Here is an 18,851-nt window from a genome sequence, read left to right on the forward strand (position 1 = left end):
TGGTGTATCTTGGTTTTCTATCACCTGCTGGCAATTTCAAGCCTGATTGTTCAGCTGCAAATGATGCAGCTCCTTGAGTGAAAAGTGTAGAGCTGTAATGGCAGGTGTTTGACTATACAAAGATGAATAGGCATCTTTCCCCTGAAGGTGACTCAGAGGAATAGAAGGTCCCATTACCATTTTTCATGCTTTCTTGTTTTTTTCTTGATTAATAATGTCAGACATTGGAATAGATGAAACAAGTAAGTCACATAAAAACTAGACTTCTCATTGTGGCCTTTTTTTAATTGATTCAGATAATTTAGAAATGTTTATTTTATGATTTCCATGGAAGGTAAGTAAGCTTGCTTTTAAATGCAGCAGCTTTAAAAATAGTGTATTCTAAATAAAACTGCTTAAAAATAGTGTCAGTGATGTTGATAATTTTTTTAAACAACCTCTTTCCATTTTTTCCCCTTTGCTTGCCCCTCAGAAAAAATCAGGGAAATGTAAAAGAGGTTTACTTGAATAGAAGAAGGCAAAATCAATCTATAGCATAGCTAAGTTTGGCTTGTCAAGTGCTAGGTCACCTTCTTAGCTGAATTTTAAAGTTTATACTGTATTTGGAAATTAATACATTTTGTCTGTAAATGTCTCTCCTGGTTTGAGATCTACCACACCAAGTATGAGATGCTTGAGAATAGTGTATAAAGTGGAGTGCATTCCTTTATGCAAAACAATTATTTATGCAGACAAATAGAAACTGTGCTTGCACTCTGAGTGGCTTGTAAGAAGTTTGCCTAAACAGGTTTTGAATGTATGAATACAAGGTGAACATATCCAGAAGCATCTATGCTGTCTCATAAAAGCTTGAAAACTAAGCTTTGGAACCTAATTTGTGCTTTGGTACTTCATTTTTATACAAAGAGGTGGTCAAATTCAGCATCACTGAATCAAGTAGTGAATGGTTGTTATCCTCCAAGATGATGTAGCCTTCTGTGCTTTGTAGCAATCATCAGTTGCCATCTTCTCTGCAGAAGATGCTTTATTTCATGTTGCAGCTAAGCTGTCCTTTGCATAACAAGCAGGGGCACAGACACAAAAAATATTTTGTCTCCTTCATCTTAATTGAGGGGAAAATTCACGTTTCCTCTTTTTTTTTCCTTTTTGTTTCTGGAGGATTTTTTTGGAGATTTTTCGTTCTGTTTTTAAGATGTATTTATATGAACAGAGCCAGTGTTTGAAATATTTTGATTAAGATATACTCTGCTTTCATCTGGATGAAATGTTTTCTTAAAAAGAGGAAACAAATGAAGGGGAAGTAGTGAGTATGTTAAAAACTTCAGTATGCTTTCCCAGTCCAGATGGAGAAATGATACTGTTTTAGGTTTCAAAGAGAAGAATGGATGTAAGCAAGGATCTTTCATGTGTGGGAATACAACGGTGGCTTGAGTGGAGGCAAGAACTGCTGGAATCTTGATTTATTCACATTTACACAGTTGTCTGAGCAACAGGGCTGTGGACAAAAAAGCTTGTTCTCTAGCAGACAATGGCTTCTTGTTCTGACTCTAGGAATTGTGTAAGTCATGGATCAGCAGCATGGTAACAAGGGTTCTGTAACTGCCACAGTTCCCAGTGTTTGAATTCTGGAGTTATCAGGAATGAATTGAGAAGAGTGGTGGGAAACAAATAGCTACCTACAAATAAATAATAAGTGCTTTGTGCTTGAGTATCAACTTACTGAAAAATACAGAAAATTCAACTTAAGGCCATTGTTAAACGAAATCCATGCTTTAAGGAAGAAAAGTTTTGATGCCACAGCACAAAAGTATATTTCAATGCCATATTTCCCCATGAAACAAATCTCAGGGGACAGCTTTTGTAATCATCTTGTCTTGAGTGTTATCAGCAGCATTTTCTGTTCACCTTTTTGCGAATAAATGGTGGAAAACTGAAAGAACAGTGTGGAATGCAGGAGTGCTAAAATCAGTGCTGTTAATCTTGAAGGCTTTCCATTCTTTTGAACTGTAAATGTTTTAATGTCATCATTGCTTTGTCTGTGCATGGTATTTTCTGCAGAACTGAAAAGAGACCAAACAATGATAAAAATCGGTTAAAATCGAAGACGGGGCACAGACAAGCACCACCATGGGGTGGTAGCCAGCTTTATGTTTGGTTCCTGAATTGCAAGCTGTCTTCTCTTCTATGTGAGCTTATCTTGTTTAAGGATTATATATGCCTGTATTAGAACCACCTAGGATCACTAGATTTTAAATTTAATTTGTATTTTCTCTGTTTCTAGAGGAAAACAATGGATGTAGGGCTATACCAACTGCTTGTGTTGAAAGAGAACTCCTAATCCATATAATCTGGTCCCTCTGCTTTAGCAGGACAGACACCAATATGTTCTTACAACATTTTGAAGCTTAGTTCCTCATCTTGGAAAGCTCCATGACCCTTTAAATTTAGTGTTTGAGTTCAGTCCTATGGCTTAAGTCCATTACTTGATCTCTCTTTGTTGGATAGATAGCTGATCTGCTGTTGTCTTTTCATTACTGGAGATGTTATGATTCAAAAGGTTTAGTACTGGCATTCTGTTTAATTTTTATTTTCTTTTTCGTGTGCCACAATCTGCAGGTCTAACTGTATGTTGGAGTTGGCACATTTTTATCTTTCTCTTTCACAAAAACCAGAACTCCAAAAGAAGGAGGGTGTTGTGTTCTCAAGATGAAATTCTTACACGTTGCACATGGATTTGGTGCCTGGTTTTAGGCATACCATGGCACCGTGGTGGGAGCATCTCCTAGCTGGGCCCTCAGGTGTGGTACCCTATGTGTGGAGAGAATTAGGGTATGTATTCCCAGTTTGTGTCCACACTGCTTTGAAAAGCCAAGCTGAAAAGAGACACAATCTCTTGCCTAGAACAGTTATACTGCTTTCAGATCAGAGCTTGGAGTAGAAGGGGAGATCTAGAGTTTGTGGAAACAGTTCTTTTGTGGGCCATTTAGGCACTCACAAGTGTTCATGGAGGGCAGAGGAGATGTTTGCAGGGGATGCTGAGGAGAGAGGGATGGGTTAAGCTCTGCCTTTCAGAAGGAGATGGCTCCTGGGAAGAGGGGGGGACACCCAAAGGTGCTCAGCATTCACAGCCACAAATCATAGCACGGAGTTGTCTGGCAGTGCTTTTGTGCAACAAAGCTCAAGTGAGGTGCTTCCTTTTGATCTTCCCTCTGTGCATCTTCAGATAGCCCAAATCTTAGAACAATGTTTGGAAGAAAATGCACGCTGAAAGTTTGTCCTCAGGTTTTGAACCAAATTTCACATCTTCCAGGATAATTCCCTCCCCATCAATCCGGTTCGAGTTACTAAAAGGAGCTGTCTATGTTATCTGGCATTAGAAACATTTTGTGCGTGGTAGGGGAGGCCGGTTTCGAGTTCCTGGGTGAAGCTGGAACGCTGTGCTCTGTTCTGTTTCCCTCGGGGCTGCCCTGTGCGAGCGAGCCCCGCTCGTTTGGCTCCAGCACCACGGCCAGCTCCAGCCCCGGCCCGCTCCAGCCCCGGCCCGCTGTGCTCTCTACGGGCCCCAGAGGCCCGGCCCGCCGCTCCCTCCGCTCCGCTGAGGGGCGATGGCCGCTGCCCCCTTGGAGCGCGTCCCCCTCCGGCCTCCTCGGGCCCGGCACCTGCCGAGCCCTGCCCCTGCGCCGGGGAGAGGCTGGCTGTGACTCGGCCAGGTGCACTTGAAGCTCATGAAGCCAGCTGTATCCTGGGGTGTATCAAAGGCAGCGTGGCCAGCAGTCTGGGAAAATGATTCTTCGGCCCTACTGTTGCGGTGTGATGTCATAGCCTGTCTCGGTTATCCTGGTTCCTTCCTCAGGTGTGCCAGTCACCTCTCCCTTCCCCTCTCTTGCCCCGTGCTGAGTGCTGTCTGTCAATCTTGACATTCCAGAAGGGCGTAGTTGTGTGATTGGCAAAGTTCAAAAGATGCCTCTCGGCCCTGGGGACATTGGGCCATCCAGGTGTCATTTGTCCCCTGAGACTTCCCCTCCCTTACCTGTTTGATGGGATCCCTACCCCTTCCCTCCCCTCTCCCTGGGGTTAAAAGACACAGCAACCATGTGGTTTGGGAGTTCTGTTGGAGCTGTTGCTGCATTCAGAGGCCTGTGGGCCAGGAATAAAGCTCTGGATCAAAACCCTCCAACAGAACTGGCTCCTTTTCTTCATCTCGCCTTGAAGCCTCTCTGCCAGGGGTAAACCTGAGCTCCTGCATGCCTGGACCTGTCCCAAGTGCCCAGCTGCAGCATCCAGCCAGCCGAAGGTGTCTCTGGGGTGAAACCATCACAGCTGCTGCCCATGGTCAAGCAGCAAGGGCCAGACGAGCCCAGGCACGTTCCATCTGGCTATATTGGTATTTAATTCCAATACCCTACTCCAATCCTCTGTGACCCCACATGGAGTACTGCCCTCAGCTCTGAGCCCCCAGTGTAAGGAGGACCTGTGGAGTGAGTTCAGAGGAGGGTCACAAAGATGCTCAGAGGGCTGGAGCACCTCTGCTGTGCAGACAGACTGGGAGAGCTGGGTGTGCTCAGCCCAGAGAGGAGAAGACTCCAAGGATGCCTCATAGCACCTTCCAGTACCTAAAAGAGGTCTACAAGAAAGCTGTGTAGGCAATGTGTTCCAGAACCAGGTTCTCATTATAAACTGAAGCTTCAAAGTGCTGAGCATCCTTAGTTGTAGTTGGTGATGAGGGGTAGGAGCTCAAGAGCTCCCAGGTGGTGCTAGCATTTTTTCAAGGCTGGGACTAAACACACTGTTTCTTCCTTTCAGTATACCAATAATATCCAGATGTATACTCTGCCTACATGTCATGGCAAAGTACTGCTCATAAAGATTATAGTTGTAGCTAGCTCTTGTGACTGTCATTGAAAGTCTTCTATTTTCAGGGATATTTGAAATCACTGTAAAAAATATTCTGAATTAAAATTCAGCATATGACTTCTCTGCCAGAAGCTGCTAAATGTTTAATTCGTGTTTGAGAAAATCTATTAGTATATTCCCCCTTTTGTTTAGAGAAAGTAAAATTAATGGTTTTGTTTTGCTTTTCTGCTCCGCTTTTTATTATCTTATGTATATTTCTCTGCTTATTCCAGATCTATGCTTGATGCATCTGAGGCTAGATTCACTTCTGTTACAGACAACTGTAATTTTCATTGTGCATGACTCTAGCCTTACATCTTGATTAGTCTGAAGTGTCTTCTGCAGTGCTGTGAGATCCAAATCTGATCATTAGATTTAATATGAGATTATTCTATAGTGGACATTTATCCTTGCAAAATATGCAGTTCATGTGGCAGTACTTTTGTAGAGTCATTGAATACAAAGTCACAGCAGTCATGGTTTTTATTACTGTACCACGCTGACACCTATTCCCTGACTTGCTTTTATCTGCTGCTTGGTTAAATTATACTCCCTTCTGGTCAGTATTAAAGCAGATTGCTCTGTTTTAACAACTTTTTCTCCCTTTAGTCATAGAAGAGGTTTTATGAGGTACACTTGCAGCTTTTTTTGGTAATGTGTGTCTAATCTTGCATGTTTTCTCAAGGTTGGGGGAAGTTTGCCCGCTTGACGCGTGCCCTCACGAGCAGCCGAGGGGTGCTGCAGCAGCTTGCTCCCAGCGTGCAGAAAGGAGAGAACGTTCACAAGCACTCAAGACTTGCTGAGGTAATTTTTGCTTTCCCCAGGAGGCTATAAAGAAATGTTTTTAGCCTTTGTGTGTATGTCATCTCTGCGTGAGCCAAGAACTGTCAGTCCTCCCTGCCCTGGGAATCTGGTTCGTATGCTGTGAAATGTGTCCTGTGACAGCAGAATGGAAGCAGGTGTCCCAAAGACTTCATGTAACCTGATTGCACTATTGTGTTCCATATCTTAGCAAAGTCTTAGAAAGGTGTTATTAAAATAATCCTTTCTTGCTTAGTTTCCATTCTTCTGAGGATCTTAATAAGTAGGATCTTGGACTATCTACTTATGTAAAACTGAGGTGAGAAAAAAGTTTAGTACACAAGGAAATCCTGGAGAATCTATGGCAGGGTTATTCTCTGTATTAATTTATGTCTAGTTACTTTTCAGTGGGATCCCAATCTTGCATTACCAACTGGTTAAAACCTGTGTTTAAGTTACTGCTTTTATGCACAGAACAGTTGTATGATGCCACAAGCAGCACTGCAGGGAGATTAGGAAAGTGGAACCTTGTGATTTAAGTAGCTTCTCAAAGGTTTGAGATAAGCTGCAGGCAGAGAAGGCCCTTTGAAGCACTTAGGGTTTGAGGGCTTTCGCCACGAGGGGGAGAGACTGTCCCAGGTTTCCTGTTTCTGTCTCCTGGGCCAGCAGCAGGGTCTCCCTGGTGTACAAACAGCCTGGGGAGAGGTTTGACATGGTGTTAATGACAGCACAGCCAATATCACATGGCACTTCCTGCTGTGAATGCCATGGCAGCAGCTATATTTGGCAATAATTCTTGATCTTCCTGTGCAGCTGGAGGTGTAGGGTGTTGATGGGTTCCATGGGGTGTCCATACAGTCAGCTGTACCACACTCTGCTGGTTCTGTTGTATATGTGTCAGTTCCTATGCAAACTAAAAGTCACCTGTCTTCTTATCATGTAGAATGGCAGAATTCCTGCAGACAGGATCTTACCTAGCCAGTATTTAATACAGAAGAACTCAAGAAGGGGAAACCAATTTCTGTTGGAGCAGAGAAATAACATGGATCATGCTAGCACAGGGGACATTCCATTGGACACCGTACTGCAGGAGCACCATGTGATTAGCACATGTCCACCCTGAGATTACTTTTGTGTGCTGGAATTTGGAACAGTTTTCCTCCTAATCCTACTCAAGGCTTCATATCAAATAATCCTTTCTTCTCTTTAGATCTCTACCCTTGAGTTGTAGTTAATGCTAAAATGTAGGCAGCAAAATGTAAGACAAAGGGTCTGAGATTATTCTGTTTGGCAGCAGTCTGGATGTCAGTGACTACATGTTACTGAAACTTTTTGCAAGTCCATGTGCTCAACAAGTCTTTGCAAGTATTCTTACTGGCAGAGCCAATTGATTCATTACAAATAATAAAGGGCAAGTGTATAGTTTACGTGTCTGAAATGAGCTTCTTTAATTGCTGACTGAATATTGCAGTCATAATTTTACAAAGAACATTAGCCCCAGCTGTGATGTTAGGTAGATTTTTTCCTGCTGTAATTCCATTTAAGCCAATGGAACTACACTACAGAGAAAAGAAAAAGTGCAGGTGATCATACAGACAAGACCACCTTTCTTTATTTGAAGATATATGAGGTGCCAGGCTTCTTATTCTGCAAAGGTTTTTTGATAATACTGAATATGGGATCTCTAACAGTTCCCTGTTGTATTTTCAAATATTTTTTTTCTTCATCTCTGCAGTAGCCTATGTGAAATTTTAAACCTCATCCTTTTTCTTTTGCTACCCACTATGACATTTCGCATCAATCTTGTTTGTGTGAGAAGGCTCCACATTTATTGCAGTGTTATTTGTGTTGCTCTTAGTTATTTATCACTTATATATTTGAATGTCTTGGGAGGCTGTTGTGTCCCAGAACCTGAGTAGAGCAAGGTATTGGAGCCTGCCACAACAGCTTACAATTTTTTATTGTTTATGGAACAGTTTAAGAAAGGTGTTAGTGACAGACTAACAGGCCATGGATAATACAAGCAGTGTCTGTGAAGCTTCAGTCTCTGACTTTTGCCAGTAGGCACAGATTTTTTTTTTAGCTTGACTTCTCTAATAGCAGTCATATGAAAACTACTCAAATTAATTATGCAATTAACACAAAGGTGTTAGGTAACTGTGAGACAACATTTTGCAATAGGAGTTTGTAAAAGTAACTGATGCATTTCTGTTGCTTAATCACCAAGGAGCTGATTGTAGGGATGGTTCTTCCTGGTCACAGCTGAATGAGTAAATGTGTCATCTGCACCTGTGGTCTTAGCTGATGTGCTCTGCACCTTTGCCAGGCAGCTCTGGACAAACAAGACTGTCAAAATTAAAAAAAAAATATATATAGTTATGAGAAGTAAAAGCAGAGAAATTATAATAGTGCTTAGCAGCACTGCTTAAGAATGGAACTTCTGCCAGTTTTTTTTTTAACATTATTTACCAGGAACTTACAACTGCCATTAAAACTGCCAATCAAAATATTGAGCCTTAGCACCTAGCCCTTGGTTTGGGAGCAATTTTTGTCACTGCTTGGGAAAACAAATGGAAGGGAGAGTGAGAGAAAGCAAATAGGTGCAATTGAAAACATGAAAAGGAGAGATTAAGCTGGAAATGAGTGAGTGTTTGTGTTAGCTTTTTTTTTGCCCCCCAGTCATACTGTCAGAAAAATAAATAAATCATTGTAACCACATCTGATGCAATTTATGATTCCTGACTTGGGATATAGTCACCCTTTTGTAAAAAAAAAAAAAAAAAAAAGGATTTAAATAAAAATTCACTGTGTTTAAAAAAGAACACAGTCTCGTAAGGCCCGTGATGAAATTTGGCATTTCTGCTCTTGGAATAAAATTCTCCAGTGTTAGAGAGCTATTAAAGCATCTTGCATCATTACCACAAATAATAAATGCAGATAATAGAGCTGCATTATCTGATGAATAATAACTAACTGAAATTATACTTTCATTAATAAGTTTCAGAAATAAATATTTCTTTTACCATGATAAAACTGTATAATAGTGAAAAATCTTCCAAAACCAGAGCTGTTTCAATTATTCAGAAAATTGTAGTAATCAAATTGCCCAGTGCACATGAAAGGAAGCTCAGCATATTGGTTTATATAGTTGTGTACATTTTCCTTCTTCATGATTACTTTTCTATCAGTCTCTTGGGGTTTGGTTTTTTTCCCTCTCCAGGAGAAGTAGCTTTAGAAGCAGTTTGAATGTGGTTAGTTCGTGTGGGTGTGTAACCACAGCTGAGCACTTCAGCAGACCTGTCTCAGGTTGGCTCTGCTCTCCCTAGGGGCTGAAGTGCAGCAGGAGCACCTTGGAATAGAGCAGAAGGAACTTTGCATCGACCTGGGTTTGCTGGAGGGTGCAGGGAGAGTGGGGTTTAGGGCTCTGAATCTCCACATGACCCAGGAGTGGTGCGTGTGGAGAAGGATGGTGAGGAAATTGGTGTGGCCCTTGGTGTGAGAAGTGGAGCATGGAGCTCTTGTAGCTTCCAGTGCAGTGATCTAACAAAACCTTGGTCTTTAGCACTAAGCTCTGTGGAGCTCCTTCCATGGTTTCTGTGCAGTACTGAGCTCTTTTGTTGTGCTTTATGATAAAGGCACATGCTTGTTCTCTGAGATTAAGCTTTGTTGTAGATGTGTTTCTCTTCCTTCAGTGAAATGAAGAATTTGGTGCCTTTGAGAGCTCCTGGCTGGCACTGCCAGGCACTGTGAGACTTTTGCCTTTGCTGGGAGAGATAGTGTGAGCTGGGGCAGTGCCTTCTTTCACCTCAGGCTGTGAAATCATCTCCAGCAGTGCCAGCAAGATGGGCTGGTTTTACAAAGGTGTGTGTTAGTGATGTAGTGAGAGGGAGCCTAGGCTAGAACTTGTCACCTCCATCCCACCCAAAAAGAGGGCTGGAGGCACCTCTGGCTTTCTGCAGGTGGCTTTCCCGATCTGGTGAGTGGTTGGAATCCCTGTGTCATTCCTTGGTGCCTGTCTCCTGCCCCTCCATTCAGGATTCATGCCCACAGTTCTGGTGCACATCCTTCTGCTGGAGATCAACTAAAGCCACTGGTCTCTTTAAACAACCATTGCTAGGGCTTCTCCAGAGACTCCATGGGGGTAACAGAAGTTCAAAAGACTTATTAATAAGGTCACTAGCTATTCAGATAGATAGCTTAGAGTATATTTACTTTCTAAATAGGAAGGGAAGGAGATCAATCAGTCATCAATCCTTTTATTTTCCTGTGCTGTAGCCCTTGAATCTCAAACAAGTAAGGAGAAAGTGCTTTCTATTGGGTGATGACATTTTAAAACACTGAAGCAGCAGTTTATTGTCTTTACAAGTTGGAACTAGAAGTCTGTTTTTTCTGCTTTCAGTTCAGTTTTACATCCTTACAATTCCACTGGCTTTATTTTAATGGCTTTTTTTCTATTTACAGCAAAACAATGAACACCACAATTTAGCCCCTTCTTTTTTGCCAAACGGGGATTGTTCTTGCCTTTTCCCCTATTTGGGTATGCAGGTACACATTAGTCTATTTTCCAGTAAATTTAGTTCTGTGGATGCAAAATTTCTACAAATTCTTGGAGTACAAAGACAGCAGCAGTGACCAAAACTGAGTGCATTATGCAATTCTCAGTGTATAACTTATGTATGTATAGATAAGAACCACCTGACAAGAGCAAACAATTTTTTTTCCCCAGTTTTTCATGGTTGAGGTTCCTATGCTGATTAGAATAGTTGCCAAAATATTGGACTTACTCATGTAATACCAGGGGCTAAAAAATAAAGCTGTAGGAGGCCTGTGATTGCAGAAGAAGCAATTTTGCTTTCCTGCTGCATTTGAAGGGTGATGCTGTCTCCCCACACCAATAAAATCTCAGAACTAGAACTGAAATCCTGCTAAATGAAATACTGTGTGATAGAGGTGCTTGGTTTTGCTGATCAGTTATTCCAGTGAGTGAGGGTTGCAGAGGACTCTCCTTGCCCAGTGAAACATATTTCAGGCTCAGGATCCTATGTTAGAGCTGCTGCTCATGAAAACCAGTAGTAACCTGTAAACCAGTAGTAAACCTCACGAAAACCAGTAGTAACTCATTGCTCTCCAAGTGATTCAAGTACAGCTGCAATGTGCGAAAGGGAGGGCAGGAAATATTTGCAATATTGATTTGGACTAGAGCTTTTGTTGGGAAAAGACCTCTCAACATCTGTGACTGGGACTGCAAACAAGCCCTGAAGGGAATGATGCTCTGAGTACACACATGGACTCAGTACACAACCTCTGCCTCTTCCATCACACCAGGGGCTTTTGAGCACTGCATGGGCTGGCCAGTGCCTCCTGCAGGGCAGAGAGACTGCTTGTGCCTTGTGCTGCTTCCAGCTCCTCTCAGCACAGGACAGCTTAATTCCCTTTTATTTTTGGTAGTATGGAGAACATGCATCAGTGAGGGTCAGCATCAGCAGACTGTGTAATACTGCAGTGAACATGTCTGAGTCCTAGTTGGGTCTGCTGGAAAAATGTTCCTTTCTCCTCTTTGCTGTCATTCTAGACACTCACTAACAAAAATACAGTCCTCTTATTTTTTTAAAATTGTTTTCTTTTCAAACTCTTAATGCCTCTGTGGTAACATGCAGGTCTGTCAGAGCAGGTCATGTTAATTCCCTTCAGGAGAACATACTGGGCTCAAAGTCAGCAGGCTTGCAGTTCCCATTCTCATTTACACATGTGTGAGGAGCTGTGCTCTGACAGTGTCTGACCCCTGTTGTGTACACGAGTAAGTGATTATGTGAGGTTCAAAGCAGCAGGGAATTTCATCTGAGACTGTTTTGTCCAAGTAGAGCTTTGTGTAGCTGATCGTTTTCTTTTGTCCTCTTTGGCTGAAACTGTTGGAAAAAAATCTCACCAGTTCACCAAAAAAAAAAAAAAGAAAAAAAGAAAAAAAAAGAAAAAAAAAGGAAATAAAAGGCACTCAGAAAAGCCTGGAGATAAAATCCACGTCTAAATAACTGACATTAAAAAAGCTGAGATAAGGAGAATGAAAGGAAGACATCCTTCTATTCTAGCTGTGTTGTCTTATCTTTTCCCAGAGAAAAACAGACATTTAATTTCCTTTCCTGCTTCCCATTGCTCTGAACTATGTGTAAATAAATGTGAAAAAGGAACCATGCTCCTAAATACTTCTCATAGGTTCTGTGAGTTTGGCATTACCAAACACATTTCAATCAAGCAAGCCTTCATGTTTCTTTCAATTTTCATTCAGAATTCATCCAGGGTAAAATTTGCTTTAAAATTTAACTTTTCTTTATTTGGACACAGGTTCTTGATGTTGGTTTCACCCTCATGTATAGCGGGTGAATACAGATACATATAAACAAACACATTTTTATTCATAGGTGTGTGAAAGAAGCCTGAGTTCCCAAGAATTACATACATGATAATGTTGTTTTTTCAGCAGTGGGCAGAACTGGGGAGAGAACAGACATAAAATGGGCAGCACTGATTGAGAGTGCAGTTATGCAAAACAGTGCTCGGTGTCAGCGTGTGCTCAGCTTGAGGTGCAGGGTTTAAAACACATGCTGGCAGATCATCTTCTGCAGAAGTGCTTTTCTGAATTCAGACCTAGCTGCAGTGTAACTCAGCAGCGTGCCTTGGCAGGTCCCCTAAATCCTGCACTCAGTCTGGAGGCCCCACTGCCAGAGGGACACTGAGGCATTGGAGCGTGTCTGAGGGAGGGCAAAGAAGGCAGTGAAGGGTGCAGAGAACAAGTCTGATGAGGAGGAGCTGGGATTGTTTAGCCAGGAGAAAAAGAGGCTCGGGGGGACCAGCCCCTCCCCTCTCCACAAGTGCCTGAAGGGAGGTTGTAGCGAGGGGGAGATCTGTCTTTTCCTCCAGGTGACAAATGACAGATGAGGGGAAATGGCCTCATGTTGCACAAAAGGAGATTTCGATTAGGTATTAGGAAAAATTTCTTCATTGAAAGGGTTGTCAAGCATTGGAACAGATTTCCCAGGGAATGGTGGCATTACTGTACCTAGAAGGGTTTAAAAGGTGTGTGGATGTGGCACTTGGGAGAAGTTCTCCAACTTGTTTGTTAGAGAACACCACGGTACTGTGTTAATTGTTGGACTCAACAATCTTAGGGGTCTCTTCCAACCTTAATGACTCTATCTTTCTATGATTCCACACCATCAGGTAGTTAAGATACTGAACTTCTCTGAATGAAAAGGTGAAGTCCAAAATGACTTTATTAAGGCTAATGTTAGATATCCTTGTATCGAAAAGTAGTGTGCCCCTGATGCAGGGAATGATTGGTATTTGACTCTATTGATTCAGAAGGTTGAATAATTGCTCTATTAAAACTTTATTATATTATATTATACTATATTATATTAAAGAGATACTATACTATGCTATACAAAAGATACATACTAAAAAAACCTGTGACTGTCTCTAGACAGCCAGGACACAGCTTTGAGTGATTGATTAATTAATATAAACAACTATTACTGGAATTTAATTACTAAATCTCTTTAGGTAAACAATCTTCTTAACACATTCCACATGTCCAAAAACAACAGGAGCAGAGAATAGAGATAAGAATTGTTTTCTCTTTCTCTGAGGTTCCTTGCTGCAATTCTCAGGAAATACCCTTGGGAAGTTGTGCCTGCCTGCTCTCTATGAAGAGAGCTGCAGCTACACCTGTGGGCTTTGGACCTGCACAGCCCAGAGAAGAGGAAGAGAGGCCTGTGCACTGATGACAGATTGTAGTATGAGACTATTTCAGACAGGGTATAGTGAAGAGTTAAATAGCCAGTGTTGAAAAAAATTGTGGTCCAGTGGTCCTGCTGCTGGACTGGAGCTCAGTTGTTCCAGTTTTGTGGTTCTCAGTTCTCAATTGTGGTTTTGCTATCAACTTCTATTTGCCCTGGCCTTCCTGCCTATTCTTGCCCATCATTTTTCTGTCTCGTCTGTCTAGATAGCTGAAGGGGTTCTCTCTTCTCTGTCTTGGGCACTCCACACATTAGACTTAGTGTCAAAAAATAATTAATGGCATTAAAAGAAACAACTGTTCTTAGTTTGATGCTGATTTGTGTAACAGAATACTTTTCTTGGCTTGCTTACCATTTGATGGTAATAAAAGGAGCTAATGGACATGAATTTTTATGAACTATTGTACTGAGCTTGAGAATCTAGTGTGAAAAATTAAGCATGTTTTCTTTTTCCTCTCAAATCTCTCTTGGCTACAGGTATTGCAGCTGGGTTCTGAAATCCTCCCACAGTACAAACAAGAGGCACCAAAGACTCCACCGCATATAATTTTGCATTATTGTGTATTCAAGACTACCTGGGACTGGATCATCCTGATTTTAACCTTCTACACTGCTATTTTGGTCCCTTACAATGTGTCCTTTAAAACCAAGCAGAACAACGTGGCGTGGCTAGTAGTGGACAGCATTGTAGATGTCATTTTTCTGGTTGACATTGTGCTCAATTTCCACACCACCTTTGTGGGGCCGGCAGGGGAGGTGATCTCTGACCCCAAGCTGATCCGCATGAATTACCTGAAGACCTGGTTTGTGATTGACCTGCTCTCCTGCCTGCCTTATGATGTCATCAATGCATTTGAGAATGTTGATGAGGTCAGTGCATTTCCACTTCCATTTATTATTACTTGATGGTTGGGGGGAGGTGCAGGACAGAAGAAATGGATGTTTTTAAATTTATTGAATTACTGTACATATGTCTCTGGTAGCCACCCACATCCTGCACAGAAGTTTGCTTATGAATCCTAGCCAGAAGGCCCATTCTTTAATTTCTGCTGTAGTTTTTGGTGTTAAAATTCCATGTTTATTTTCCTTCTTTCTGCACCCTCAGGGTTCAAGGTTCACCTTTGTACAGGTGCTGCTGTCCACAATTTTATACTTTGGTTTTTGTCCATAATGCCATAAGATATAATTCACACAGCTCTGAGGAAAGCTGCTCCATCTGACTTAGCAGGAGTAGTTTGAGCTGTGTGTCAGGAGAGTTTGCTGGGGCAGGCTGTGCTTGTTTTCACTGATGACCCATCAGGGCAGTTCTGCTAATGCCAGTTCTGCACAGGAACACCTGGGAAGTAAAATACACATTTCTCAGCTGCTTCTACTACACTGTGGCAGAGAGGCAGGCAGTGACTCACTGAATTGTCTTTCAGCACCAGAAAGCACTGTGTGGATACCTGGTGATCTGTGCAGCATTGTTTGGCAACAGCATTTTTAGGGGAAGGTGAAGCAATTGAAGGTGCTTGTTGGGTGATTTCATAATTAAATGAAAGAGTGGGGAGGTATCTGGAAATCTAGACTCTTCCTTAGTTCTTCATTTCTCTGGGAGTAGATGACAATCTAGCAAAAGAACTAACATTTAGACACTTAAATCCAGAAAACTGGTATTTTTTAACTGCTTGTTTTTTTAGATCAGTCTGCCAAGAAAATATTCCTAAGGTAAATACATTAAAGTTTTCTCCCTAAGTAGTTCAGAGAGTTAATGAATTTTTAATAAAATCTTAAAGAGGATTCTGGAAGTCTGCTTTCTGGTTACATGTTATAAAGTCATTAGCTAGTTATGTCTCTGAGTTTATCTGTGACACATGCTGAAGCTGTAAGATGCAGAATCACAGAATCACAGGGTGGCTGGGCTTGGAAGGGATCTCTGGAGATCACCTAGTCCAATCCAGCTGCTAAAGCAGATTCACCCAGGGCAGGTTGCACAGGATCACGTCCAGGTGGGTTTGAATACTTCCAGAGAAGGAGAGGAATTTACATTCCTACCTCATCAGGGCTTGATATTTAAGTTTTAGCCTGTAAAATTTAAATTTTATGACTTCATTTAAAATATGCCCATTTACAAAGGACAGCCTATCTATCAAAAGAAAACTATGCCAAGTGAAATATAGGCAAAACCAAACCCCATTTCTTTTTAAAAATTAGACTATTTTTTATAAAATTTAAAGGGGTTTTCTCAATAACTTGAGGACAGGTAGGCAAACTGTTAAATGCAGTGGAAAAAATATGATGTTATTTGATATTTAATTCCCTAGAGACGTTTTCATTTTATATCAAGCTGCAGACTGAAATTAGATCAAGCAAAAAAAGCCTTGTGAGACCTGTCCTTAAGTATTTGTTTGCCATATGAAAGACCCAGACTGCAGATTATTCTGCAGGGCTTTCACAAATTACTTTGCTGTGACAGTGATAAAGCGATGGGAGGAGTGGCCATATGTCAGGTTCTGACATTCAGACAGAAAGAGGAAAAAGAAGAAGTAAAAGTAAAAAATAAAGCAAGAGACAAAAAAACAACCCAACAAAAAAACAACAAACCAGGGAGGAAGCTTTTCTCACCCAGGGCAGATAGAAGCAGCCTGGTGAAGATTTTGCTGAAGGAACACTTTTTGACTTTAGACTGGTGATGTGACCTACAGAACATCCCTGAGGAAAATGTCTGTACCAGGGGCTGTGACAGCACTTGAACTGAGCACAGATGATTTTGGACTCATGGTAGCAATTCTGCAGAGAAATTCTTATGTGGATTTGTATTTCTGCAGGTTCTCCATCTCAGTGTTGCCTTGTGGCAATGGGAAGCTGATTGGTACTTCAGTTTTCCCCTGGCTCTTCAACAGTCTCCTTAATCGGTGTAACAGTGTTAGTTTAAGTTATTTTACTATTGTGCCCAAGGAGGAAAAAAAAAATCAAGTTTTTTTTGATGCTCTCCTTTCAAGACCGTTCATCTGCATTTCCCATAGTGGCTTCTGACATTTGGCTGGTATAAATTGCTATAGGATCATTAGAGCAGAGTTTCCACTGGTGAAAATTGCCATGCTTCTACTGAGGGCTCATGGGCTGGCTTTGTGGCACCTGAGGGGTTTTGCCAGCAATGCCAGCAGAATAACACAGTGCACATCAGGAGGGGGTTTGGGACAGTATCTGCTGATCACTGTTTCAAGAACTGCCTGTGGAGAGAAAGATAACCTTTTAGTGAAGAAGAAAAAAAAAAAAAAGCCACATTCAAGGAGTCTTGAAAGCAGAAAATCTTTGCCTTTTATCTTTCTTTTCTGTTGTGTAGAGCATTCCCTTGTGGGTCATCTCCCTTCCTTTCTTGCTGGCTCACATTTACCTCTCTCTTGCCCTGGATTATACACCATATGACTGCACAGCTGGATTAAGTCAGGTGCAAGGCTGCCCTGCTCAGTGTGCAAATAACCAAACTGAACTCTTATCTCTGTGTCACTTTAATTCTGCTAGAGGGAATTCCCTTGGAGCCATGGCAATGGAGTCAGGAACTGGCCATGACTGCTGCAGGATTTTCTTTTTTTTTGGAAGTCCAAGTGAGAGTATTCTTAAAAATGGCCAGAGTTGAAATGATGCCCAGTGTCAACAGTGTGCTGAGATGCGATGAAGAATATGAATGTTATTTTCCCCAATCTGATGCTTTCCATACATGATTCCAAACAGGAAGAAATAGAATCCTGGCTTTGGTGCAGTCCCTTTGTTGAAGGGGGATTGGAACAGGTAGAAGCTTGCTTATTTTGCTGGCTGCTGTCATTTTCTGCTTAAAAAAGGCGCTGAAGACTCTGAGAATGTCATGGAGGAACTAACTTGACAAGTCAATTTGTACTTCAGAATGTTGTAATTACTGTGATGGAGACTAATTGATTTGCAAGGGACACAGGAATTGCAGCACTGAATAAGTAAAAAACTGTATAATAGGGTATTGAGATTTTTTTTTTGCTCTGGGCAGTTTTGGGACTGTCCCATTACTTATCTCTAGATTAATAGTGAAACCATTTTTGTCATCTTTAAAATGATCCACTAACTGTAATAGATGAAACTAGAGTTGATCAATATTTTTGGCAAGCAGATACTCAATTGAAAAAATTCTGGTATTGGATATTTTTTCCTATTTTGAAGTAACTTTTTGTTTTGCAATTTACTTCATTATTCCATTATAAGATATAACCGAAAATATTTTCTTGAAACAAAATTGAGTGTGAATTCTGTGGTTTTCAGACAATTTCAAAATTCTTTGGGTTTGTTGCAGTTTGGAAAATTAGTATATTTTCAATTCACATTTTTCAATATAATCGAAATTCCAGTCTCTTCTCTGCATGGTTGAGAATATTTTTGTCCATAAAAATAATTCGAATTCATTAACTATTAATCAATACAACTATTAATAACTACAATTAATTCAAGAGGCACTTAAGTATGAATAGCCACATTCTACAGATGGAAGACGAAAGAAAAAACATTAATGTCTTTGTTCAAGGCCATATAATTATATAAGAGACTGATCTCAAGTACTGTGCTCAAAGAGACAGTATAGAATTTCGTATTCAGACATGAGCAGAATTCAACAAATGAAGAAATGAATAGCTGTAGAGAAATTTCTGTTGTTACCCAAATGACAGTAAAGTTATGAATGTTTCTCCTGGCTTTTATATATGGAAAACAAATGATACGGTTAAATACTAATTATTTTCTTGACCTGACAGAATTTCAACAGAAGAAAATATACCATATTCATACTGATTGATGAATCAACTTAATGCTAGGCTTGAACTTCCTATTGTTAACAGAATACATCATGCTGTAATTTAGTCTGAGTAAGAAAAGAAAATATTGGTCTAAAATTTAAACAGCCCTTGAAACATGTGGTGTTAGTCTCTTTCAAATTTGAATGATCAAAATAGCATTTGTCAGTAATTCTTTACTGTAATTAGTATTATTCCTCACTTAAGGAATTACCACCTTCTTTGGGGGATAATGTTATCTTTTTGTGTTCAGACATCAATCACTAAATTTAACGAAAACCAGGCTTAAAGAAAATTCCACAATTTTTGCCAAGAACAGTGCAATTTAAGACCTTGAATTCCAAAGCATATTTTTGCAGTGTCAGCTTGTGCAATTTTATACTGTGGTTTTCATCCATAATGCCATAAGGTATAATTTATATTGGAAAAAATTTAACTTTTTACATGTGATGCTGTTGTGAAATCTCATGGCAGGAGTGGAATCCAGTCATGTCACCACCATATAAATCTCTGAAATAGGGAGTTTGTAATAGTAATTGCTGTATATGTTTGAGCAGAGAGCTGTGATCAG

General features: G+C 40.9%; 1 protein-coding gene across 3 annotated transcripts in view; it reads left to right on the forward strand.

Annotated features, from left to right (window-relative positions):
- The window catches only part of KCNH1 (potassium voltage-gated channel subfamily H member 1), a 183,499-nt gene that overhangs the window by 24,168 nt on the left and 140,480 nt on the right, over window positions 1–18,851 (forward strand). For all 3 annotated transcript variants that reach the window (XM_074537118.1, XM_074537117.1, XM_074537119.1), the window contains exons 5-6: window positions 5,579–5,697; window positions 13,965–14,357. In XM_074537118.1, coding sequence (XP_074393219.1) covers window positions 5,579–5,697; window positions 13,965–14,357 — 512 coding nt within the window. The remainder of the gene's footprint in view (window positions 1–5,578; window positions 5,698–13,964; window positions 14,358–18,851) is intronic.

The sequence above is a fragment of the Zonotrichia albicollis genome, chromosome 3 (assembly GCF_047830755.1).
Source record: "Zonotrichia albicollis isolate bZonAlb1 chromosome 3, bZonAlb1.hap1, whole genome shotgun sequence".
NCBI classification, from domain to species: domain Eukaryota; kingdom Metazoa; phylum Chordata; class Aves; order Passeriformes; family Passerellidae; genus Zonotrichia; species Zonotrichia albicollis.